Below are 26752 nucleotides of genomic sequence, written 5' to 3'. Positions count from 1 at the left end.
CAGTCTCTGTAGATTTGGACGCAGTAATAAAAAGCTACCCCAAGCTGTGATGGATTATGGTTGTTGTTTCTTCTTCCTCCCGGGAAAGGAAGATTCACATTTAAACTATTTAAAAGAAATGTTCAGAACCATCCAACATTTCTTGTTTCTTCATTTTGGTGTTTGTTTTTAACATTTTACTCTAAGTCTTAAATTTACAGGTATCAAAGCACTGCATGCATCTGACTGAACAAGAATGAAAATGAACCAATAAAAGCTCAGTGCAAACTAAAATATATACAAGCAGTAGAAGCTAGGTAATTAGATGAGAACGATAAACTGGCAAATGTTCTAAAATACAAAACGTTCTGTAAAGAAGGCTCAATGCAGCTAGAGTCCCCCTGCAGCATGGGCCATCCTCCCAGCTGGTCCTGACATTGCTAATCAACCAGGAGGTCCTGTCAGCCTACAACCACAGCTTGAACTGAAGAATTCGAGCAGAGTTTTGTAAGTATATTGATCGTTACAGATGCGGTGTAATGATTTAACTATTTACCAGGCACCACACAAGCATTTCAGGAGAAGGCGATGGCACCCCACTCCAGTACTCTTGCCTGGAAAATCCCATGGATGGAGGAGCCTGGTAGGCTCCGTGGGGTATCGAAGAGTCGGACACGACTGAGCGACTTCCCTTTCACTTTTCACTTTCATGCGTTGGAGAAGGAAATGGCAACCCACTCCAGTGTTCTTGCCTGGAGAATCCCAGGGACGGGGGAGCCTGGTGGGCTGCCGTCTATGGGGTTGCACAGAGTCGGACACGACTGAAGCAACTTAGCAGCAGCAGCACACAAACATTTCAATATTTTAACCATTGGTTCAGCCCTGCCCTTGCTGTGCTCTTGACACTCTTGCTGTGCCCTTGACGGTCTTGCCTAATCATCAGCCCTGGGTTGGTAAGATCATTCATTACAGTCTTGTTTGTGATAGCCAGAGTCTGGAAACAGCCGAAGTGTAATAAGGAAGGGACTGGCTGATAAACTCTGCTACACCCCATCATGTACTAGAAAGCTCACAGAAGAAAGCTCTCTATGGACTGATTAAACTACAGAACACTTTTTAAAATATAATTTATATTTTTTAATTATTTATTTATTTATTGGCCATACTTTCATAATTGTATGATATTCTTGATGAATTGTTCCTTTGTCAATATAGAATGTGTTTCTTTATATCTAGTTATGTGTGTTTGTTAAAACTCTATTTTGGTGGAAATATATACGTAGTTATGACTGATTTGAGTTGTTGCACAGAAACCAAAACAAAGTAAAGCAATTATCCTCCAATTATATGTAAAGTAATTCATTTAAAAACACAGTATTTTGTAGAACAGACTTGTAGTTATTAAGGGGTAGGGGAGGTGGGGGAGTGAAGGATTGGAGGCTCGGGATTAATAGATGAAAACTAGTATATATAGGTTGGATAAGCACAAGGTTCTTGTTACAGCACAGAAAACTATATTCAATACCTTATGATAAACCATAATGGAAAAGTATGAATATATATATATATGCAACTGAGTTGCTTTCTTGTATAGCATAACTTAACACAACATTGTACTCAATAAAAATAATTTTTTGGTCTATTTTGTCTAATACTAGTTTAGTATACCATCCGTCTTATGGTTAGTTTGCATGATATACATTTTCCATCTTCTCATTTCCAAAATACATGTCCCTTTGAATCTAAAGTGTATAGCCTATAAATATCAAATGTGCTGTGCAAAAAAAAAAAAAAACAAACTAGATTCTGCAGCATGCAAAATCTAGTTTCCTCACCAGGGATCAAACCCAGGGCCCCTGCAGTGGGAGCACAGAGTCTTAGCCATTGGGCCACCAGAGAAGTCCCCCAAACACTTTTTTAAGTGAAAAAGGTAAGATGCAGAGTATAGTATATCCTCTTTTAGTAAAAGAGGGGTGTGAATGAATAAGAATGCATATCCATATTTGGTTGTATTTACTCACCCAAAAAGGATACATAAAAAGCTAATAAAGTGTATTACTTGTAGGGCATATGCTAAGACACTTCAGTTGTGTCCAACTCTTTGCGACCCCATGGACTGTAGCCTGTCAGGCTCCCCTGTCCATGGGATTTTCCAGGCATGAATACTGGAGTGGGTTGCCATTTCCTTCTCCAGGGGATCTTCCCAACCGAGGGATAGAACTGGCATCTCTTACGTCTCCTACATTCAGTTCAGTTCAGTTCAGTTCAGTCACTCAGTCGTGTCTGACTCTTTGCAACCCCATGGACTGCAGCACGCCAGGCCTCCCTGTCCATCACCAACTCCCAGAGCTTACTCAAACTCATGTCCATCGAGTCGGTGATGCCATCTCACCATCTCATCCTCTGTCGTCCCCTTCTCCCACCTTCAATCTTTCCCAGCATCAGGGTCGTTTCCAATGAGTCAGTTCTTCACATCAGGTGGCCACAGTATTGGAGTTTCAGCTTCAGCATCTGTCCTTCCCATGAATATTTAAGACTGATTTCCTTTAGGATTGACAGGTTGGATCTCCTTGCAATCCAAGGGACTCTCAAGAGTCTTCTCCAACACCACAGTTCAAAAACATCAACTCTTCAGCACTCAGCTTTCTTTACAATCCAGCTCTCACATCCATATATGGTTACTGGAAAAACCATAGCTTTGACTGGATGGACTTTTGTTGACAAAGTAATGTCTCTGCTTTTTAATATGCTGTCTAGGTTGGTCATAACTTTTCTTCCAAGGAGTAAGCGTCTTTTAATTTCATGGCTGCAACCACCATCTGCAGTGATTTTGGAGCTCCAAAAAATAAAGTCTATTTCCACTGTTTCCCCATCTATTTCCCATGAAGTGATGGGACCAGATGCCATGATCTTCGTTTTCTGAATGTTGAGTTTTAAACCAACTTTTTCACTCTCCTCTTTCATTTTTATCAAGCGGCTCTTTACTTCTTCTTCGTTTTCTTCCATAAGGGTGGTGTCATCTGCATATCTGAGGTTATTGATATTTCTCCTGGCAATCTTGATTCCAACTTGTGCTTCATCCAGCCCAGCATTTCTCATGATGTACTCTACATATAAGTTAAATAAGCAGGGTGACAATATACAGCTTTCACGTACTTCTTTCCCGATTTGGAACCAGTCTGTTGTTCCATGTCCAGTTCTAATTGTTGCTTCCTGACCTGCATACAGATTTCTCAAGAGGCAGGTCAGGTGGTCTGGGATTCCCATCTCTTTCAGAATTTTCCAGTTTGTTGTGATCCACACAAAGGCTTTGACATAATCAATAAAGCAGAAACAGATGTTTTCTGGAACTCTCTTGCTTTGCTGATGATCCAAAGAATGTTGGCAATTTGATCTCTGGTTCCTCTGCCTTTTCTAAAACCAGCTTGAACATCTGGAAGTTCACGGTTCACGTACTACTGAAGACTCGCTTGGAGAATTTTGAACTTTACTAGTGTGTGAGATGAGTGCAATTGTGTGGTAGTTTGAGCATTCTTTGGCATTGCCTTTCTTTGGGATTGGAATGAAAACTGACTTTTTCCAGTCCTGTGGCCACTGCTGCGTTTTACAAATTTGCTGGCATATTGAGTGCAGCACTTTCACAGCATCATCTTTTAGGATTTGAAATAGCTCCACTGGAATTCCATCACCTCCACTAGCTTTGTTCGTAGTGATGCTTTCTAAGGCCCACTTGACTTCACATTCCAGGATGTCTGGCTCTAGGTGAGTGATCACACCATCATGATTAGCTGGGTCGTGAAGATCTTTTTTGTATAGATTTTCTGTGTGTTATTGCCACCTCTTCTTAATATCTTCTACTTCTGTTAGGTCCATACCATTTCTGTCCTTTATTGTGCCCATCTTTGCAGGAAATGTTCCTTTGGTATCTCTAATTTTCTTAAAGAGATCTCTAGTCTTTCCCATTCTATTGTTTTCCTCTATTTCTTTGTGCATTGATCGCTGGGGAAGCCTTTCTTATCTCCTTGCTATTCTTTGGAACTCTGCATTCAAATGGGTATATCTTTCCTTTTCTCCTTTGCTTTCGCTTCTCTTCTTTTCTCAGCTATTTGTAAGGCCTCCTCAGACAGCCATGTTGCTTTTTTGCATTTCTTTTCCTTGGGGATGGTCTTGATCCCTGTTTCCTGTACAATGTCACGAACCTCCGTCCATAGCTCTTCAGGCGCTCTATCAGATCTAATCCCTTGAATCTATTTTTCACTTCCACTATGTAATCATAAGGCATTTGATTTAGGTTATGCCTGTTTATGGGGTCGCAAAGAGTGGAACAGGACTGAAGTGATTTGGAACGTAGCGTTTCCCCCTGGGTGCTAGGCTGCTTGTGTCCACCAGGGGGCAGAGAGAAGCCAGGCGTCCAGACACAGGCTCCATGTTTGCCTGAACTTCCAGCCTTTCTTTCTGGTGAGAGATCTTGGTATCAGGGATCTGACCCCCGTTTCTCATGTTACAATAGGATAAACCGGGTGAGGGAGGGATAGTGACTGACCCAGGTGGCAGAGCCAGTTAGGAGCACAAGGGGGACCAGAACCAGGCACTGCCTGGGGAGAAGGCTTCTCTCAGTGGTGCTGGGAGCTTTTTCTAGGGAACCCCTCCTGAGTCCTTGCCCTGCGGTCTAGAGCTGGTTCGGGCCGTGAAGAGGGACCGCCTCTGGAATGGCCTTCCTTCATCCAGCCCAGGGAATATCCAGGTCAGGGGAACAGCGTTTGGCCTGGGAATCAGGGGCCAAGGGTCATGGTCAGGGATTTTCCTCCCAGGCCTTGTTGCTCTGCATAAGCCACCGCACCTTGGATCTGCACACACAGAAACGAGAAGCAAGTGGGGGTTGAAGTTCCCTGCTCCACTTGGCACAGCTGGGGGCCCTGGAGGAAGGCTGGGTCCACCTGGAGAAAGCAGCTTCCTTTTCTGAACCATCAGAAGCACCACTTGGGCTTAAGTGCCCCGGATGACAGCAGTCACTAGGGCACAGGGGCGGGGAAAGGTGTGCTGCTGGCTGGGGCTGGGAGTTGGACCTAGGGCTCTGGGGTTTTTTGAATGAAAGAGCTGTGGTGAGGTGGTCTCGTGCCCAGATTCATGCTTCTGACATCTTTTCACAGGAAGGAGGGGAGAAAGGAAAAGGAATGGGCCATCGGCTGGCTATCCCCTCAGGAGGCTGGACCTCCCCTCTGAGGAGCTTCCAGCTTTGCTCAAGACATGTCCACCAAGAACCACGCCACTGCCCTGAGGGGAGTGTCCAGAGTCTTCAACCTTTCACTCTCCTGGGCCCCTGTGAAGACATCTGGGGGGAGAGTGGCAGTAACCGGAAGTCCAGGCAGCCCCGAAGAGCCCCTGGGCGGAAATGGGGTGAGAGGAAGAGCTCCTCCTGGGATGCCCACCGCAGAGAGCCAGGCGCTGTTCCTGGCCGGGCCTCCTGAGGCCACGTAAGGACCTGGCCTGGGCTGGCCCGGAGGTCAGATTCCTCAGCCTGGGCGCTGCAGGCACAGGAGAGGCGGCCGGTCGTGGCGGGAGGACTCCTTTGTTCCAGGTATTTTCTCAACGGTGGGGCCGGGCTGCCTGCCAGGTGCCAGGGCGCGGCTCTGGCCTCCCGCGCACAAGCAGCTTTGCCGCCAAGCCCTGGCCTGGCAGCTCCTTCCCGCGCTTCCTCTGCCAGGCCCGGCAAAAGGAGAGGCAGGACCTGGGGGGCAGACAGAGCAGTCTGGGCTCTCGGCTCCACCCAGCTTCATTGAGGACTCGCTCAGGGCTCCTGGTGGTATTTAGCATTTAGAACGAAATTCTTCCAAGAGAATGCGTTAAAGATGTCTAAAAATACAAACTTCAGCTCAACAAAATATGGTAAAAGTGCAATGTTGGGCGTGGGCTCTGTCTGGATGTGAGTGAATCCCAGCTCCACCACCTCCTAGCTGTGTAAGCATGGCAAGGTACTTCCCCTCTGTGCCTCAGTCTCCACATCTGAGAATGAGAGATGACAGTGCTGCCTACCTCAGAGAAATGTTATGAGGATTTAACAAGTTATTACATGTAAAGCTCTCAGGCCAAAGTGTGGGGCAGGGTGCGAGGCGTGGAAGTGTTTACTGAGATGGTGACGTCAATGAGGTAAATGTTAGCCCAGACTCTTGGCTGCACAGAACAAAAACCGCTCAGCCAAGTTGAATAAAAGAGAAGAATTTAATACAAGTCTACCCCAAGGGTAGGGGGCAGCCAGGCCTCAAGGGAACAAGGTCAGGCTCTTTAAGCCATGGGGCAGGGGACTTCCCTAGTGGCCAGTGGTTAGGAATCACCTTGCAATGCAGGTGATGTGGGTTTGATCCCTGGCTGAGGAACTAAGATCCCACATGCAGTGGGGCAGCTAATCCCGCACGCCACAACTACTGAGTCTGTGCACTTCCGTGAAAGATCCTGCATGACTGAACGAAGATCCCGCGTGCCACAGTTAAGACCCAATGGAGCCAAATAAATAAATAAATACTGGTGTGTGTGTGGTGGGGGAAACATGGAGAGGAGAGCAAGCTTGTCTCCCTCTCTGGGCCTCACATTCTACTTCCTTAAACACATGGCCAAACGTGACCAGCTCTCGGTTCTCAGGGCAGATGAGCTCAGAAATGGACTAGCATATCTGAAGCCCAACAGCAAAAGCAGGGCAGGGAGAACGCATTCCCTAGTCTGGGTCATGCACCCAGAGCCCATCAGCTGCAGCTAGTGCCCAGAGACGGCAGCACAAGCGGGCTGACATCCCCCAGAGCATCCACCTGCCCCCCGTGGTGCTCCGGAGCAGGGAGCATGAGAAACCTGGGCACCAGTCCTGGTACAGCCTCGGGAAATCACTATGTCTCTGGACCCCTTTCCTCTTCCATCGTCTTTTATCTCAGCGCTTGGGTTGTATTATAATGATGTGCTTGTGGATCTGTCTTCCTCGCTAAGCTGTGATTTTCATTCATTCTTTCAACATAATAAATGTCTACCAAGTACCACCCATGTGTTAGGGGTACAGTGATGACTCCAACTCAGTGCTTGCTCCTTCCCAGGGGCTCAGTCTGGCTTGGGGTGTAGCCATGGGAAATAGGTCACAGCCTCAGTGTCTGTTCTGAAGACTGTCCTACACCTCTGATACTCAGTGACAGGATCCCTTATGAGGCTTATAAGGTTCCTGAGAGTTGTGGAAAATGAGTGTCCACAGGAAATGGCTCGGTGGGGCCATGGCATGGGTGGGCCCCAACCTCCTGCTGCGTGACTGATTCCAGGGCAACAGCAGGCAGCTGTTAAGAGAAGGACTTCACCGGCAAGTGAGGAGCAGAACGGGGACTGTGTTCCTCAGCACAGTGATGGCAGCGCGGATGCAGAGCGCCATGGATGGCGACGGACGTTGGCTTGACTGTCCTAGCACAGCCTGACCCAGCCGCTGGGCAGTCTCTTGACACTGACTGTGCTCCTCTCCAAGGGGCTGCCACGGAGTTCAGTGACTAAACAACAACTGCTGATTAACAACATTGTGATGGTTTCAGGTGGACAGCCAAGGGACTCAGCCATGCATATGTATGTATCCATTTTCCCCCAAACTCCTCATATCCCTCTTTGGACTGGGTGGCAGACTTGGTCCAGATGGCAGAGGCAAACTTGACTCCTCCCAAGAGGTGCCCAGTGTGTCAGCTCTGGTGGCACAGGCAGCCTCACAGCTGCCAGGGCCTTGCAGGGCAGCCCACAGGGCAAAAGTCCAAGTAGGTGAGCTCCGTGGCGCCACACCTGCGTGAGCTCTATCGGATGCACTGGCCCACTGAAGACGCAGTGTGATGCCCGAACCGGTTCACCTTGGGGCACCTGGGGACAGAACCAAAGTGTTTCTGACAGGGACAAAAATAACTCGATGGAGTTTCCCATGAGTTAAACCAAACATTCAAACTCTGAATACAAAGTGCATAGGGTGAAAGTCACATCATAGAAACACAGCAAACACCAAAGCCTGCTCTTCCTGCGAAACAAGTGGGAGCTGAGGCCTGGGAGCTGATGAGATCATTGAGATCATTCAGGGAGGGCTTGTGGCCCTGGAGGAGAGGAGGGCCCGCGAAACCAGCTTCCGCAGGGGGTGCAAAAGTGGGGGGCGGGGGAGCCCTGACAGCCTCAGCTTATATCCCCAGGGCTGACATCAGTGGGAAGTCCACAGATGCTTGATGACTGGCTTGATTTGTGTTTTATCTTCTGTAGAATATAAAAAGAGCATGTGGGGAAATACGTGTACCAATAAAAAAAAAAACACGAAACCAAATATATACTTATTTTTCAGATAACTAAATTAAGTATGTGTGAAACTGGATTTCACTCAGAGAGGGGTTAAACTGTAAACAAGATGAATACAAAGTTATTTCAGAATAATGCCAGAGAATAATGTAAAGAATTTGCCTATGCTGCAGGAGACCCAGGTTTGATCCCTGGGTCGGGAAGATCCCTGGAGGAGGGCGTGGCAACCCACTCCAGTATTCTTACCTGGAGAATCCCATGGACAGAGGAGCCTGGCGGACTACAGTCCATGGGGTCACAAAGATTCGGACATGACTGAGCGAGTGACACTTTCACTTACTTTCACTAGTGAATGAAGTGAGTGCAAATTCAATTGCCTTAAGACAACATTATAGGACTATAAAACTAGGGGGAAAAAAAAGAGGTAAGGAAGCACAAAGTTGGTGAGGCCGTGGGGAACAAGGGCCCCATGAGCTGCAGGTGAGAAGAGCATCATGGCCATCTGGACAGCAGCAATAGGGTGCACACCCTGGAGCAGGGCTCCTTAAACTGCACTTTAAAGAAATTCACATAAGCAGAACTGGGAGTTTTCAAAAGGAAATGGAGGTGTCCAGGAACCCAGGAAGTGCCTGAGGCCCTGGGGAGGGCCAGAAACCAGGAAGTGGGTGGGAAGCCTGCAGTAAGCTCTCTCCCCTCTGGGCCTCCCTGGCACATCTGCTTTTTTCCCTCTTTTTCTGCAGATCTTTTTTGCCATGCACCCATTCATACAACCAATATTTATTTTGGGTATGTGCTCAAACATTACATTTCCATGTTTGACATACTCAGCAAAGATTGAGTTGTAATTTGAAATCCTCGGGAGGAGGAGTCTGATTGGCTCAGCCTCGGGTCCTACACTTGTGCAATCAGCTAGGCAGGGTTTCTTATCTCACAGTGGGCTGGACTCTCTGATTCCTTTTTCCACAGAAAGATGTCTATGTAAAAGTGATCTCTAATTTACATGATCACATCTAATCATGAATGGGATTAGATAAACTGGAAAGGGGATGTCCCAAGGCAGGCAGGCAGGTAACATTAACCATCAACCCACCCAGAACTTCTGAACTGCAGGCTTCCAGCCAGAACATCTTCCTCCTGCTTCCACATTCCCTATCCTTAGAGTCCATGTTCCACACAGCAGCCAAATTGATCTTTTAACTTGCAAATCAGATTATATTCTTCCACTGCTAAAATCAAACAGACAAAACAACAAAAAACAAACCACAAAGTCCTTTTCAACCCTTTCCAGTGGCAATTAGAATTAGGCACGGACCACAGCATTCCGCACTCAGGTGTTGTCACCCCTCAGAGGGTCTTCCCTGACTGTCCCACCTGAGCTAGTCACACCTCCCTCAACACAAATTCTCTCCAGGCCCAACCTGAATGTCCAGTTCCATACAGTACCTCCCATTAGGATTCTCTGCAGACAGGTCAATCTCAACAAGGTCCAAAGGGAACTCGTCCGATGCCTGCAGCCAATCCTCAGGCGTTCTCTTCCTCCAGTGCTCAGCATGTAACCAGTCATCAAGTCCTGTCAATTCTACCTGGTAAATACTGACGCTAGAACCATCCCCTCGCCTCTATTACCTCTAGCTGCCTCCAACCAATTCAGAGTGATTTCTCCAGTAAACCCATTGAGGTTATCTTGGGGTTAATGGTTTACAGGGCCCTCTATGACCTAAATCCTACAGACCTCGCCAGCCTTTCTCCTAACATTCCCCTATCTGACTCACTCCTGTCACTTTTTCTGGTGTTTGCTTACATGTCATTTCTTCAGAAAGTCTCCCCAGGCTCCTCTAAACTGGGTCAGGTACAATCATCTCTATTACAGACAGCATTTATCACATTCACTGAAGCAGCCTCGAAGACTTGAACTTCTTTGAAGGCAGGAATTGTCCTGTTCACTGATACATCTATAGCACCTAAATGGGGAAGAGTAAGCACCCAATGTTGTCACCCTGCTCATTTAACGTATATGCAGAGCACATCATGAGAAACGCTGGGCTGGAAGAAGCACAAGCTGGAATCAAGATTGCCGGGAGAAATATCAATAACCTCAGATACGCAGATGACACTACCCTTATGGCAGAAAGTGAAGAGGAACTAAAAAGCCTCTTGATGAGAGTGAAAGAGGAGAGTGAAAAAGTTGGCTTAAAGCTCAACATTCAGAAAATTAAGATCATGGCATCTGGTCCCATCACTTCATGGGAAATAGATGGGGAAACAGTGGAAACAGTGTCAGACTTTATTTTTTGGGGCTCCAAAATCACTGCAGCCATGAAATTAAAAGATGCTTACTCCTTCGAAGTTATGACCAACCTAGATAGCATGTTCAAAAGCAGAGATATTACTTTGCCAACAAAGGTCCGTCTAGTCAAGGCTATGGTTTTTCCAGTAGTCATGTATGGATGTGAGAGTTGGCCTGTGAAGAAAGCTGAGCGCTAAAAAATTGATGCTTTTGAACTGTGGTGTTGGAGAAGACTCTTGAGAGTCCCTTGGACTGCAAGGAGATCCAACCAGTCCACTCTAAAGGAGATGAGCCCTGGGTGTTCTTTGGAAGGATTGATGCTAAAGCTGAAACTCCAGTACTTTGGCCACCTGATGCGAAGAGCTGACTCATTGGAAAAGACTCTGATGCTGGGAGGGATTGGGGGCAGGAGGAGAAGGGGACGACAGAGGATGAGATGGCTGGATGGCATCACTGACTTGATGGATGTGAGTCTGAGTGAACTCCGGGAGTTGGTGATGGACAGGGAGCCCTGGCGTGCTGCGATTCATGGGGTTGCAAAGAGTCGGACACGACTGAGCAACTGAACTGAACTGAACTGAAGCAACCATTAAGTCGGTTGGACAATTTAAACATATGTTGCTAACCATAAAGCTTTTATCTGTTTATTGGATTAGGCTCCCAAAGTTCTCTACTTGCCTTCATGTTAGTCCAATTCAAATTATTGTGTGCCTGAAGGAAAATACAACTACTTTGCCGGAGTGCTCATTCCAAATAGCTAGAAGCAGCATCGAATAGTAGAAAGAACACAACTCTGAAGCCGGGAGACCAGGCTTCCAGCCACGGCTCTGCTGCTCTTCGTGCTATCTTCAGGGACCCACTTAGCCTATCTGAGCCTCAATTTTTTCATCTGTGAAATAAAATGGCTGCTCTAGATTAGTGATTCTCAAAGTGCGTTCCACAGGGGAAGGGACTGAATCAGACAGTCCAGAGTCCTCTGTGACCCACCCAGACCCTAAGCCACTCTGCTCCTATCTATATTATATAGATTGGAGTTCAGGTGACATTTTCTTTAGAGAAAGAAAAAAACAAACAAAAGGATTCACATTCAAAGCAAGTTTGAAAACTGAACCAGATGCTCACTGAATTCCCTGCTCTCTTCATGCGCTCACATTTAGAACACCTGAAAGGCATGAGTGTCATTATCAAGAAGGCAGCGTCTAAGAAGCACGTGAGGGTTCTGATTGTGAACGTCTGAGGAGGTGGACTGGCACTTCTATCTGCCATCAAAAGCTCAGCGGTCTTCACGCAACTCTACCTCATTATGCAGATCTAGCAGGACACAGATACATTTCTGAATCCACAAATAACATTTATACAATGGTCTGTATCCCTCTATCCCCTTCATAATTAACAAGGAAGCTCAGACCAAAAATATAGGCCTAAATGGTTCTCTTTCTAGTCTCACTTTCAGATGGCTCATCACTCCAAATCTGGTGGCTCAAAGGCTGACCCCAGCCTCACATGTGAGATGCACTGTCCTGGGGGCCTTGCACACAGAGGGCCTTCGTCTGCGTGAAAGCATTCAGCAGTGTGTGTGTGTGTGTGTGTGTGTGTGTGTGTGCGCGCGCACGCGTGCGTGTCCATGCATGTGCACCACTGAGGACCGCAGTCAGATGACCTGAGCGTCTCTCATCTACCACCTAACTTGCTCGGTGTCACTGCTGCAGACACCAACTGCTCTCTCTACTCAGCATCAATCTTTCTGGAAACCGTTTTCTCCTCAAGCCCCATGCTAGTCACGTGGTTCTGTAATGAGCTGGCATGTTCTCAGGTGACCAGTCCTCTTGATTAATCTGGAGTGGGAGGGGGACAACAGAATTCAGCTCCACTCAGAGTCCTTCCTTAGGACTTCTGAACTTGGGGCTCAGGGCCACTTCTAATGTGAGGTGTAGAAGCTTCCAGCAATCATTTGAAGAAAACTGGTGGACGTGGAGGAGAGAGTGAAGTCAGCACACAGAGAAGGGGAAGGCGGGGCAGACCGTGCTGGTGGTGCCCGGGTCCCTGGCGGCACTTGTTCCTGATACCAAAGGCACCTGACCAGCCTTTCAGGAGGGCCTTGGCTTGTCCATAGGTTCCATGAGCCAGTAAACCCTTCTTTATACCTAAATGATTTCGAATTGGCTTTTAGTCCCTCACAGCTGACACCACCCTGACATTAAGTCACTTGAACAGTGTGAGTTTGTTTCCTCATTTGTGGAAACTACTTCAAAGATTTTTGGCAAAGACTAATGAGATATGTAACTCTGTTAAGACTGGTTCCAAATAGGAAAAGGAGTACGTCAAGGCTGTATATTGTCACCCTGCTTATTTAACTTATATGCAGAGTACATCATGAGAAACGCTGGACTGGAAGAAACACAAGCTGGAATCAAGATGGCTGGGAGAAATATTAATAACCTCAGATATGCAGATGACACCACCCTTATAGCACAAAGTGAAGAAGAACTAAAAAGCCTCTTGATGAAAGTGAAAGTGGAGAGTGAAAAAGTTGGCTTAAAGCTCAACATTCAGAAAACGAAGACCATGGCATCTGGTCCCATCACTTCATGGGAAATAGATGGGGAGACAGTGGAAACAGTGTCAGACTTTATTTTTGGGGGCTCCAAAATCACTGCAGATGGTGACTGCAGCCATGAAATTAAAAGATGCTTACTCCTTGGAAGGAAAGTTATGACCAACCTAGATAGCATATTCAAAAGCAGAGACGTTACTTTGCCAACAAAGGTCCGTCTAGTCAAGGCTATGGTTTCTCCTGTGGTCACGAATGGATGTGAGAGACTGTGAAGGCTGAGCGCCGAAGAATTGATGCTTTTGAACTGTGGTGTTGGAGAAGACTCTTGAGAGTCCCTTGGACTGCAAGGAGATCCCACCAGTCCATTCTGAAGATCAGCCGTGGGGTTTCTTTGGAAGGACTGATGCTAAAGCTGAAACTCCAGTACTTTGGCCACCTCAGGCGAAGAGTTGACTCATTGGAAAAGACTCAGATTCTGGGAGGGATTGGGGGCAGGAGGAGAAGGGGACGACAGAGGATGAGATGGCTGGATGGCATCACTGACTCGATGGACGTGAGTCTGAGTGAACTCCGGGAGTTGGTGATGGACAGGGAGGCCTGGCGTGCTGCGATTCGTGGGGTCGCAAAGAGTCGGACACAACCAAGTGACTGAACTGAACTCTGTTAAACCATAGTGAGCTATATATCTCTGTAAGGAGTGACTATGACGGATGACTGATGGTGAAGATAAATGCAAGTGATACCCCAGTGGTTTGGACATAGCATAATCACCCCTGCTGCTTAGAAAAGCATGCATCTTGCTGACTAGGGCACAGTTTCTCCAGTGCATTCACTGCTCGCACGTCCAATTACCCTCCCTCACAGCAACCCCCATGCTCCTCCCTCTGAAAATCACTCCACTTCCACCTACTTAGTTTCCATGGGAACTGCCGTGTTCTTTCAAGACTCCATCCTACCCTGGCTGATGGGCCGCAGGGTAAGCACCAGATCCAAGCTGAGTTAATGAACCCCTTTCCTGGGACCTTTTTTTTTTTAAATTGTGGTAAAATATACATAACATAAAATTTACAATCTTAACCATTTTAAGTGTACAGTTCAGTAGTATTAGGCATTTCATAGTTTTGTGCAGCCAATCTCCAAAACTTTTTTTCCATCTTGCAGAATTGAAACTATACCCATTAAGCAACTCCCCATTTCCTCCTTGCCCCAGGCCCTGGCAACTTCCTTTTTGTCTCTATGAATTTGACTACTTCAGATACCTCATGTAAGTGGAGTTGTATAAGGTTTTTTTGGACTGGTTTATTTCATTTACCATAATATCCTTAAGGTTCATCCAGGCTGTAGCATGTGTCAGAATTCCCTTCCTTAAGGCTGAATAATATTCCATTGTATGCATATACCAAATTTTGGTTATCTGTTCATCTATCGATGGACAGTGAGGATTATTTCAACCTTTTGGCTACTGTGAATAATGCTATGAGCGCGAGTGTACAAAAACCTCAAGATCCTCCTTTTAGTTCTTTTGGGTATATATCCAGAAATGAAATTACTGGATCACATGGCAATTCTTTTTAAAGTTTTAGGAACACCAAATTGTTATCTATAGCAGCTGTACCATCTGACATTCCCACAAACAGTGCACAAGGGTTTCAATCTCTCTACATCCTCCTCAACACTTAAAACGATTTCCTTTTAATAGAATCCATCCTGATGAGTGTAGATGTTTCAGCACTTTTGAACTTAGAACCAGAGAAAGCATCAGCAGAGTCTCTCAGATGTAAAAGCTGCAAGATGGAAAGTTTAGCTGTGATGGCAGTCCTGTCTCCTTCCACAGAGAAAGCCTGTTTGCAGTGACTGAAGCAAGGGGAACTCTGCAGCACCAGAGCAGCGACATTGGTGGTACCTGGGGCCTTGATGCTTCTCTGTGCTTGAATTTGATGAAACACCTCAGTAATTCTATCCTAAAACTCACTTTCTTGCTAAAGGTAGTTTGAGTCTGGCCTGTTTCATTTGTAACTGTTAAGTCTTACCTAACACAAACATCTTAGTAGAAGGGTTACTTCTTCAGGAATCTTATTTTTTTTTCTTTTTCTTGATATATATATGATATATATATATATTATGCATATATATATGTATATATACATACATATACATATATATATGATATATATATATATGATTCCTTCATATATATCAGTTCAGTTCAATTCAGTCATGTCTGACTCTTTGAGATCCCATGGACTGCAGCACGCCAGGCTTCCCTGTCCATCACCAACTCCTGGAGCTTGCTCAAACTTATGTCCATGGAGTCAGTGATGCCACCCAACCATCTCATTCTCTGTCGTCCCCTTCTCCTCCAGCCTTCAATCTTTCTCAGTCTTCACTCTCAGGGTTTTTTCCAAGGAGTCAGTTCTTCGCATCACGTGGACAAAGTATTGGAACTTCAACTTCAGCATTAGTACTTCAATGAATATTCAGGACTGATTTCCTTTAGGATGGACTGGTTGATCTCCTTGCTGTCCAAGGGACTCTCAAGAGTCTCCTCCAACACCACAGTTCAAAAGCATCAATTCTTCGGCGTTCAGCTTTCTTTATGGTCCAACTCTCACATCCATATGTGACCAGAGGAAAAACCACAGCCTTGACTAGATGGACCTTTGTTGGCAAAGTAATGTCTCTGGTTTTTAATATGCTATCTAGGTTGGTCATAGCTTTTCTTCCAAGGAGCAAGCATCTTTTAATTTCATGGCTGCAGTCACCATCTGCAGTGATTTTGGAGCCCAAGAAAATAAAGTCTCTCACTGTTTCCATTGTTTCTCCATCTGTTTGTCATGAAATGATGGCACTGGATGCCATGATCTTCATATTTTGTATCTTGAGTTTTAAGCCAACTTTTTCACTCTCCTCTTTCGCTTCCATCAAGAGGCTCTTCAGTTCCTCTTCACTTTCTGCCATAAGGGTAGTGCCATCTGCATATGTGAAGTTGTTGATATTTCTCCCGGCAATCTTGATTCCAGCTTGTGCTTCATCCAGCCCAGCATTTCGCATAATATACTCTGCATATAAGTTAAAATAGCAGGGTGACAATATACAGGCTTGACGTACTCCTTTCCCAATTTACAACTAGTCCGTTGTTCCATGTCCAGTACTAACTGTTGCTTCTTGTCATGCATACAGATTTCTCAGGAGGCAGGTCAGGTGGTCTGGTATTCCCATCTCTTTAAAGAATCTTCCACAGTTTGTTGTGATCCACACAAAGGATTTAGTGTAGTCAATGAAGCAGATGTTTTTCTGGAACTCTCTCACTTTTTCTATGATTCAACGGATGTTGGCAATTTGATCTCTGGTTCTTCTGCCTTTTCTAAATCCAGCTTGAACATCTGGAAGTTCTGGGTTCATGTACAGTTGAAGCCTCACAAGGAGAATTTTGAGCATTACTTTGCTAGCATGTGAGATGACTGCAATTGTGTGGTAGTTTCAACATTCTTTGGCATTGCCTTTCTTTGGGATTGGAATAAAAACTGACCTTTTCCAGTCCTGTGACCACTGCTGAGTTTTCCAAATTTACTGGCATATTGAGTGCAGCACTTTCACAGCATCATCTTTTAGCATTTGAAATAGCTCAGCTGGAATTCCATCCATCACCTTACTTCTTTATATAGATGGAATATAAATAATTTGTACATTTATAAAGCCCTAAAGGAATATCTTTGAAGAAGTACAACACAATGGCTAGAGCATAAGTTTTAAGTCAGCCCAAACTGATTTCATATCCTAGCTCAAGAAACGTTTACTGAGTGCCTTTCAAGGAGCAGGCCCCTTGTAGATGCCAGGGATGAAGCAGTTAACAGTGGACAAGAATCCCCATCCTCACAGAACTTTCTCTCTAGTCCTCAGCAAGTATTTGCATGTCTACTCTGCTGGCCATCATGAAGCTCTCTGTACATGTATGCCTGGTTATAAAATGGGAATAATACACTACCCTGTTCATTTGTTTAAAGAAATCATTATGAGGTATGTACTTGCGTGGGTGCTTAGCCGCTTCAGTGGTGTCCAACTCTTTGAGGCCCTGTGGACCGTAGCCTGTGGGTCTCCTCCATCCATGGGATCCTCCAGGCAAGAATATTGGAGTAGGTTCCCAACCCAAGGATCAAACCCGCATCTCCTATGTCTTCTGCATTGCAAGTGGATTCTTCACCCGCTGAGCCACCTGGGAAGCCCCCAAGTATACACGTCCTTAACACAAAAACCTGGCACACGGCGAAGCACTTAAGGAAGAGTAGCCATGTTTAGGGACTTCCCTGGTGGTCCAGTGATTAAGAATCCGCCTTGCAATGCAGGGTACACAGGGTTGATCCCTGGTCTAGGAACTAAGCTATCAAGGGGCAACTAAGCCCATGAGCTGTTAAGTTGAGTCTGTGTACCCTAGAGCCCATGCTCAGCAACAAGACGAGTCACAGCAATGAGCAGCTCTTGCACCGAAACTAAAGAGTAGCCCCTTTGCGCAGCAACGAAGACCCAGTACAATGAAGAAAAAAAAAAAAAAAGTGTAGCCATGTTTACATTTAGATATGCAGTTGTGTCTTGTCTCACATTCGCCTTAAGACAGGACTCACACCGTGGCAGGACTTACTCTCCAAGGAGAGCAACAGACAGTTATAGGCAACATGTGCGGTAGCAGAATAATGAGGAGCTCAAAGAACATGGTGGAGAAGAACACAAGACTTTGGAGCCACCCACCTGGTTTCACATCCCAGTTTGGCCTCCAGAAAATTACTTTTCTACTTGGTTTCCTCAACTGAAAAACAGAGCTAACAACAATGATGGTACCACCTCAGAGGGCTGTTGAAGGACTTAATGAGTTATTATGTGCAAACTACTTAGAACACGACTGCTGTGTAGTACCATATAAAAGTACATGCTAATATCATGTATAAACTGCTATGGGAACATGAAGGAAGGAAAAACTAAGCCTCCCTTGAGGAGCCAAGGAAGCTTTGTCTAAGGAGAGGGCATCACATCTGGGCCTGGAAGTATGTGCAGAAGTTTACAAAGTGAAGAGCAGGGGAAACGGCATTTCAGGTAAATGAGACTGCTCATGCAAACAAGCTGACCCATGAAGAAATCATATGCATTAAAAACAGCAACAACGACGACTAATAGCTGAAGCCTGGTTGGGTGACAGATAAAGCCTGAGGCACCGTTCCTGGCCATTAGTACAACGGAACATCAAGCCAGTCAGTTTCAAATATAATCTTGCCCTGATAACTTCTGGAAACTGACAACATACCATAAATCACCACTTAAGTAGCACTAACTATTTTTTCCCCAACGAAGCAAATAAATCCAATTTATGCCTACCACTTACCATTGCAGCACCAAACACTATGCTGCTTTCAAAAGGACCTCATTTAATCCTTACAATGTCCCTTGCAATGGAGGTAGTAACATGATTTTATAAACAAGGCAACTCGGGCTACTTGAGCAGAACTTTCCCTGGGTCACACCAACATCATATTAGACAGGCGGGCCTTCAGCTGCAGGTACAAATAGCAGTTTCTTTTTTCTCATATCAGTCTGGAGGTAGATGGTTACAGCCCTTACAGTGCTATCAAAATGCCTTCTGACTTCCCTCTCCACCACCTTTAGGGCATTAGCCATTGCCCCTAAGGCTCACTCAGTCTCATGTTAACTGTAACACTTTAATACTCATTTTAAAATCTCAACAGCCAAGAACTTCTCAAGCTTTACTTTTCGAAATGTTTCAAAGGTCAGCTCCTATCACTCGCTGATTTCACAGATGGGGATAAAAGATGTGCCCCTAGCAAGCTATCAGAGCTAATTAGATAAGCCAGCGCTCTTTTCACGAGACTAATTTAGTGTAGACTGCAAGTTGCCCACCAAAATCTGTTCTCCCATTCTTTTTTGGCACATGGCTTGACTCATTTCTCAGCCTTCTTTGCAGGTAGATATGGCCACAGGACTAAGTTCTTGCCAAGGCAAAGTGAGCAAAATTACGTGTGCCGATGCAGGGTCCCAGCCTTCCTCTACGCTTTGTCCCCTTCCCACTGACTGGAACCAGAGATGACCCAGCTTTAACCAGGCAGTGCTGACAACGCCCCCCAGACGATGGAGAGGCAACGTGATATAGATGGAATCAGTGTCCCTGGATGACCGCTCACAGCGGAGCTGCCCCACTGACCTGGACCGCTCACTTCGGAAATGCTAACTCCCCTCAGAGTTGTTAACGTGAGAAGGAAACAAACTTCTTTGTTCTTTAAGCCACTGCATTGTTGAGGCTCTTTGTCACAGCAGCTTAGCCTTTTACCCTAACTAATACAACCATGCAGAGGCCTTTGTATGTATTCAAAACAGCTTTACAAATGACCTGTTAGCCAGCTTTTCAGAAAACAGCCTTAACCACCCAAGTAGGTGATAATCAAATAATGAAATTCCTTTCTATGCCTACTATCCCAAGATTTCTTCATCCCACTTAAAGGCTATTTAACAATTAAAAAACAGATTACTTATGTAGAAACCCACTAACTTCGAGGCTTTCACACAATTCAACAAATACTGACTTTCTAGATGCTGGGGATATACAGACAGGTTGCTGAATTTGTAAAAGCCTTCTTTCTGGTTTTTTCTTTTTTAAATGTCGTGCTAAGTGTTTTAAGCAGAAAAAAATCTTTGTAGAATGTGGAACTGAGGCTAAGACTATAAATAATTATTGAGAATTGTCAATACAAAGGTTCAAACCACAAACCTAGGCTATAGATGAAATGTTCTCTTGCTAATCAAAATATTTTCAAGACTAAAAATCCACCTCTTTCCAGAGTTAAAATATTTCCTGTCTACTTAAAACAGCATTGTCTGAACTACAAGAAGTATCTAAAGTCTCATCAAGATTCCTACTTTATCTGTCCATTCTCTCTCGAAACTGAGGGGAGGCCAATTCATGTTGATATATGGCAGAGGCCACCACAATATTGTGAAGCAATTATCCTCCAAAAATTAAGAATAAACTGAGGGGAAAGGTTTTTACTAACAGAGGTAGATGGCCCTAAATAGCTTGCTGAGAGTTGGAGCTCCCAAAGCCATTTAGACAGCACTGCCACAGACTAGACTCTAGATACCTGCACTGAAAAGTTCTGCTTGTCTAGGGATTAACTGGGGCACTTCTTATCCTCACTCTAGGCTGAACAGAATGCCCACAGGTGGTCCTCTCCTGCTCTCAAATGAGATCTGGTATGAGGCTGGGCAGCTGAGAGAGGAGACCTGAGCTTTGTGCTGGCTTTGTCACAACTTGCTCCATAACTATGAAACATCCATGTTTGGAGCCTCAGTTTCCCCACCTGTACAAGAAGGTGCTGAAGACCCTCTCACCTCTACATTTATGACAATCACTAGGCAGAACTGTTTCCTTCCCTACTGCTGCTGCTGCTAAGTCGCTTCAGTCATGTCCGACTCTGTGCGACCCCATAGACGGCAGCCCACCAGGCTCCCCTGTCCCTGGGATTCTCCAGGCAAGAATACTGGAGTGGGTTGCCATTTCCTTCTCCAATTCCTTCCCTACACACAACAGCAAAGTCATTCATGGGGCAGCAGGCCGAAAGGGGCAATCGACCTCAAGGCAGGGCCTCAGACCAGGACACCAGGCGGACTCCTAGTGAGGAGAGACTGGCTAGTGAGGATTCTGCCTTCCCCAAGGCCCTCTGCTGCGCGTACAGGAAATGTTATCTTGCTGAACTGACAGTTTCTAAGAACCCGGCAAAGAATCTGCCTGCTGACGCAAGAGATGCAGGTTCAATCCCTGGGTTGGGAAGATCCCTTGGAGAAGGAAATGGCAACCCACTCCAGTATTCTTGCCTGGAGAATCCCATGGACAGAGGAGTCTGGCGGGCTACAGACGATGGGGTCACACAGAGTCGGACACGACTGAAACGACCAAACAAGAATAGGGACAGTGGGCACAACCACACTGCTTCAGAGTGAAGTGTTTCATAAGTACTGGGTGCTTGGATTTTTCTCTTTCAAGAAATCCCTGATTGCCAGCTGCCACAGAGATAATTGGGATGGTTAGTTCAACGAGAAATTGTAGCTCCAGGTATTTCAGATGAATGGATTAAAGGCTTTTTAAGGAAGGATTGTTAAAACTAGTTTTTCCTACTTCTCCATTTAAATTTTTTTAAGGTTTAAAACATACTTAGCAACTTGAGTGAAGAGCATTTCAGAGACTAAGATTCCTCTTTAAATTCTGCCAGCTTAACACAGGGCTCAGCAGCTTGAACCCCGAATTCTGTGGCCTCGCTTCAATTCCAGCTTTGCCATGTACTGGCTTAGGTACCTTTGCTGAGCCCGTCTCCCCACTGGGAAACACACACAAAAGCAGTCTCTCTCTCCCAGGGCTGTACGAGAAGCTAATGTACATACACTGCGTGGTGCTGCCTGGCTCACAGTAAGGATTCATCTCCACTTCCAGAGGGGAGATGCCACCCCCAACCCCGTCAGCTCCTGAAGCAGTTAATACACAGACTGGGAAAATCACACCACATCTAATGTAGAAAATAAGATGATGTGGATTCAATGACAATTTCTTCTTTGACCAAAAAATACACTTATTCTTGAGATTCAAATCAGGTAATGTGGGTAAGGATCAATAAAACTCAAGGGACCCAGGACACCCCACAGACTGGGGGTGAGGGGTCGGGGGAAGGCAGTGAAGTTGTGAAATCTGGCTTCCAGATCACATGGTACTGTGTGCAGTCTTTGCTCCAGACTCGTGCTGTGCCACATGCACCTCAATACACACCTATGCACGCGCGCACACGCGCACACACACACACACACACACACACACACACACACACACACCAAGGAGGGGCAGGGCTGCGGATTACCTGTACTCACGGCTAGGGTCCTTTCTTTACAGCCCTTATCACAGCTGTAATTCTGTAACTATTTGACCGATGTGGGCTTTTTTAATCACTGAACCCCCAGAGTCTAGCACAGCACCTGGCTCAGTTCTAAAATATGTGCTGGCTGAATGAAAAAGCTGGCCACAGCCTGAGAATTCCTCAGAGGCTAGTTTTGGCCTCACCCTGGCATCTGAATGAAGTTCAGCAAACATGAGTGAACCCTGCTTAACGCCTGGTGTCAACTGGTATCCTTCAGGAGGGTGGTAAAGAAAAGAAACAGGAGACCTGCCTGAGGAGGCAGGAGAAAGCCACACACACTCAGGTATTGCCAACAAGTAAGGAAGCAAATGAAGCCAGTGTGCACTGCTTGTTATCTTTTGGGTAAGGGGAAGAAACAAGAACACACATTTGCATTTTTTCTTATTTACTTAAAAAGACTCATGAGATATACATAAGAAAATGAATAAGTGATTATCTATAAGAGGAGAAGGGGATGGAAGTAGAAGTGAGATTTCTCAATGAATATCTCTTTTTATATCATTTTGATTTTTGAACTATATTAAAAAAATCTAAAAAATAAAACTTCTGCATAGTTCACAATACATTCACCAAGAACTGCTTCTTAAGGTCTGGTAGAAGTGCTCCTTCTTCCATGATCCCTCTTCTTTCTTCCCTCCAAGTGAAATTCTACACAGCCTCTATGGTTTTTGATATTCTCTTACCTAAATTTGTTGTTTGTGTATAGATAACAATATCTCAAGCTCTATGAAAGCAAGAATCACATTTCATTTTGTCTCTGTACCCCTCGAGCCTACTCAGGGCCTCTCATATAGTGTGCGTGTGTGCGTGCTAAGTCGCTCCGTCATGTCTGACTCTTTGTGACCCCATGGACTGTAGCCCAACAGGCTCCTCTGTCCATAGGGATTCTCCAGCCAAGAATACTGGAGTGGGTTGCCATGCCCTCCTCCAGGGGATCTTCCCAAACCAGGGATCAATTCCAGGTCTCCCGAATTGCAGGTGGATTCTAGATTCTAAACAAATAAAATACTGCTTAAGTGGGTAGTTACTGCTTAATAGGTACAGTTTGTTCGGGATGATGAAAAAGTTCTGGTTGCACAACATAAATGCTGCTGAACTGTGTACTTAAAAACGCTTAGCTTTATGTTACATTGATCTATGGCTGGTAGCTCAGTTCACTCCAGTAAGAGAGCTTCAACTGGAAATAACAAATCTCCAATTAAAAAAGAGTCCTCCTGGGACTTCCCTGGCGGTCCAGTGGTTAAGACTCAACACTTTCACTGCAGTGGGCACGGGACTGATCCCTGTTTTGGGGAACTAGGACCCCGCATGCCAAACAAACAAATGAAAAGACCCTTTCCAGATGTTTTCCAGGAATACAATTAAGTGCTCATAAACATCTGCTAAATAAACAGACAGACATTAAGAATGCTGACTTTGAGAAAAAGCTCTCATGTTGAAAACAAAGCACACGATATGTAAGTTAGACATCACATATACATCTTTTTAAGCACTAGAGAGGCTCCTAAAAACTTTTTCTTTATTTAACTTTTAGTAAAAATAGATTCCTAACTCAGTAGGAATATACCAGTGATTATCACACAGGAGGAGCTCAACAAATGTCAAAAGTCTTCAGACTTTAAGTCCCAACCACCTCAGTCTGATTCTCTGCTTCTTCATGGAATTCCTGAAACTAGTTTGGTTCACTTGGTTATCTCACTGGGGCTGATTCTTTCCTGCCATTCACTCCCATCCAGAACTCCGGAATTGTGGCTCACAATAACTCAGTCAGCTATAAAAGTGTCTGGAAATTAGGTATTTACAGCCAGAGTCAAGGACATAAAACTGTTTTTAAAGGGATACAGTGAATCCCAGTAGTTATCACAAAGATCAAATGTTAAAAAGTGCAATCTGTGCCTCTTTTAAAAATAGAACCTCTAAGATTAAAAGAAAAAAAAAAACCCTTTCCCAAACTCATCATTACCAGACCAGACACATCAGCCATACAGGGAGCTAACAAGACCTACTGTTTCCAGGGCAGAGAACATGAGACTTTAAAACCACAGCACTGAATGAAAGAACTGGACTCTTGCCACCTTTGCAAAGGTCACTGGACAAGTCCCTTAAATGCTGGCTTTCAGCTCTTTATCATTCTGCCCAAGAGATTCCTTTTCTTTAAGCTCTTTGTCATGGTCTGGGGAAACACTCTGACTTTCTACGGTGGTGACGGCATCTGAGTCCAACCTTCTTCTTTTCTTCAGTTGGTGCAAGTGGGATTTGGATTTCATATGTGCTAAGACAAAACAAACAAAAAAATTAGGATTTTCTACAATTAATTAATTCTGGTAGCATACAAAATTAACCATACAATTCTTGTCTCTAACAATAACAGGATCAACACATGTATTGGTATAGCTGCTTAGCATTTTAAAAAGAAGAATAAGTCATATGCCCAGCTAGCTAGCAAACTAGAGTGAGCTACAGACCACGAACCACATCTATCTGCTGGGTGCTTTCTATCACTAACCTGCACAACAATCTTGCGGGACAGTATTATTCAGCTCATTTTTTTTATATAGGAGACTGAAGTTCATGGAGGTCTTATATCTTTTCCAAGGTCACATAGCAGGTAAGCTCTTTGGCTTAGCTATAGCTCAAAAAGAGATTCAATTTTCCAGAATAGGGCTCTAGACTCGATTTTCCCATATGGGGCTGCCTGTTACAGATACATTTCAGCCCACGTGGCTCAAAAGTTACAAATCCAAATTCTTGTCTGTATTGTAGGCCTACAGTACCCTGAACTGTCTTCTCACTTCTTACCAGCTCGCTCAGGCTGCCCCTCTTGGTGTGAGAACCCTCTGCCTGCGTCAGATAAGCCATCTGAATGGCTAACCCAGACACTCACACTCTCCAGCACACAATGCACAGAGAGATCACAGCGAGTATTCTTCTGATGGTCCCTTTCAAGGGGTCACAGACGCAGTAAAAAGCTACTCTCGGCTGATATCAATTTCTGACCTTTCACCCCAAAGGCAGTTCTCAGCTTGTACCTCAAAGATGTTCCTTTTTACTAGCCTGCTCTTTTTCAAGGAAATCTTATTTGGAAATACCTAAAAGGACAGAAAGCGAGATTAAATTCTCTTTTACACTTACTCAAAACATCATTTTTAGGGATTTAGAAGCAAAGTAGGAAAGGAAGAGGTTAGAAGTCAAGGAAAAATTTACTTGAGGGAAAAAGTCAGCTTTTGTCTCCAGCTAGAGCCTAAGGCAAAAAATGACCTCTGGACTGACTCCCCATGGCAGCAGGAGATGGGAGCAAGGACTTGACAGATGGTACTATAGAAGGCTCACACAAGCTCCACTCACAAAGGCTCACAAATGTTGCTTCTCTATGGCAATCCCTGAAGGACATTCGACAAATCGAACCACTAAGTTTCCTTTAGAAAAAACAATCAGGCACTCTCTTTCTCGTCCCCTTTCATCATTATGAACCAACGATAATCGAGGCTTCTTCTGCTGCCTGGGCAATCACAGCCATCCCCAGACTCTGACAATGCAGTTCATTTTGCCAGCGTTAACAGTTAACAGAACTCATAGTTCTATTGGTTGGTATGGGGAGAAAAATCTACTTCTGTGAGAATCCCAACCATGCAAAGCAGTCCTCTGAACGGGAGGATTCCACTCACTGGGTAAAATACAAGTCCTACTTGTGCGTAAAAGGAGTGAGCTTTAAACAAGTTTCTGAATACCACGTAAATCCAAGGCTTGGCAGCTAGGGCCCTTTTGGGCTTTGCTGGATGACTGCAGAAATCCAACAGAGAACCGCAATGCGGCTGACTCTGTGGCAAAGACAGACCTAGATTCTGAAGCAAGGAGTTAGAACCCTGGGGCAGGCCAATCCTGGGTTGTTGGGAAGCACCTACTGGAGATACCACTTTTGAAGAATGGACTCAGGAGGAATAACTGCACTTCCTGTCCCCTCTCAGCTGTTTCTGCCCCTTTGGTCTCTTGGGTGAGTTGCCCGGCTTCCCTTAAAATCCTACTTCACCCTCACTGAGGTCTAAACATGAGAGGCCATGAAACTCCTCTAAGGGAGGATTACAAAGTCATAGGAGCTCTGGAAAGTTAACTGCCAACCTCTCAGTATAAAATATCTACTCGAGGCAAAGGTACAGGGCATACAATCTTCCTTTGAAATTCAGAATACAGAGACAACTCTCCCGTTTGAGAAGGCCTCCATGAAATCTGAATACAGGCTACTAGAGGAATCTGGCCATCTTTTTACAAACAAGCAGACTCCCGCATTCAAGCTACCAAAGCCCTTAAATTTCATGAAGTCAGTGTGACCCACCCTTACAGATTTCTCTGTGTTCTACCCCAGACTCTTACCTGCCCATTCACGGTCCCCAATGATGATTCGATCACAGAGCTCACACATGTGATAACTTCTCTTGTTCTCAGTTTCACTGCCTGGCATCTTTACTGGAGTGGCTGCAGGTTTGTGGCCCTGAAAGAACAAGGCAAGGATGGGGAAGAAGCATTTGTTCAAAGAGATCTGGATATCATTCTCGGATATTAAGAGGAGTGAGATTTTCCCAAGATTCCTTTTTTTCATCCCAGAGAGCAGGTGGGCTGTGAACAGATTTTAACAACAACCTTTCTGAATGTGAAAGTAGAAACACAGCCTCCAGGGATCTAAAAGCAGCCAGC

The 26752-nt window shown here is 45.1% G+C and overlaps 1 protein-coding gene across 1 annotated transcript in view; it reads right to left on the bottom strand.

Annotated features, from left to right (window-relative positions):
* Positions 1-22431: 22431 nt before the first annotated feature.
* TRIT1 (tRNA isopentenyltransferase 1) overlaps positions 22432-26752 on the bottom strand; it is a 44964-nt gene continuing 40643 nt past the window's right edge. The window contains exons 10-11 of the mRNA XM_027537699.1: positions 26432-26549; positions 22432-24335 (exon numbers count right to left, since the gene is read on the bottom strand). Coding sequence (XP_027393500.1) covers positions 24166-24335; positions 26432-26549 — 288 coding nt within the window. The 3' untranslated portion in view covers positions 22432-24165. The remainder of the gene's footprint in view (positions 24336-26431; positions 26550-26752) is intronic.

This window comes from Bos indicus x Bos taurus, chromosome 3, assembly GCF_003369695.1.
Source record: "Bos indicus x Bos taurus breed Angus x Brahman F1 hybrid chromosome 3, Bos_hybrid_MaternalHap_v2.0, whole genome shotgun sequence".
NCBI classification, from domain to species: Eukaryota; Metazoa; Chordata; class Mammalia; order Artiodactyla; family Bovidae; genus Bos; species Bos indicus x Bos taurus.
This window is presented reverse-complemented; position numbering and strand designations above follow the sequence as displayed.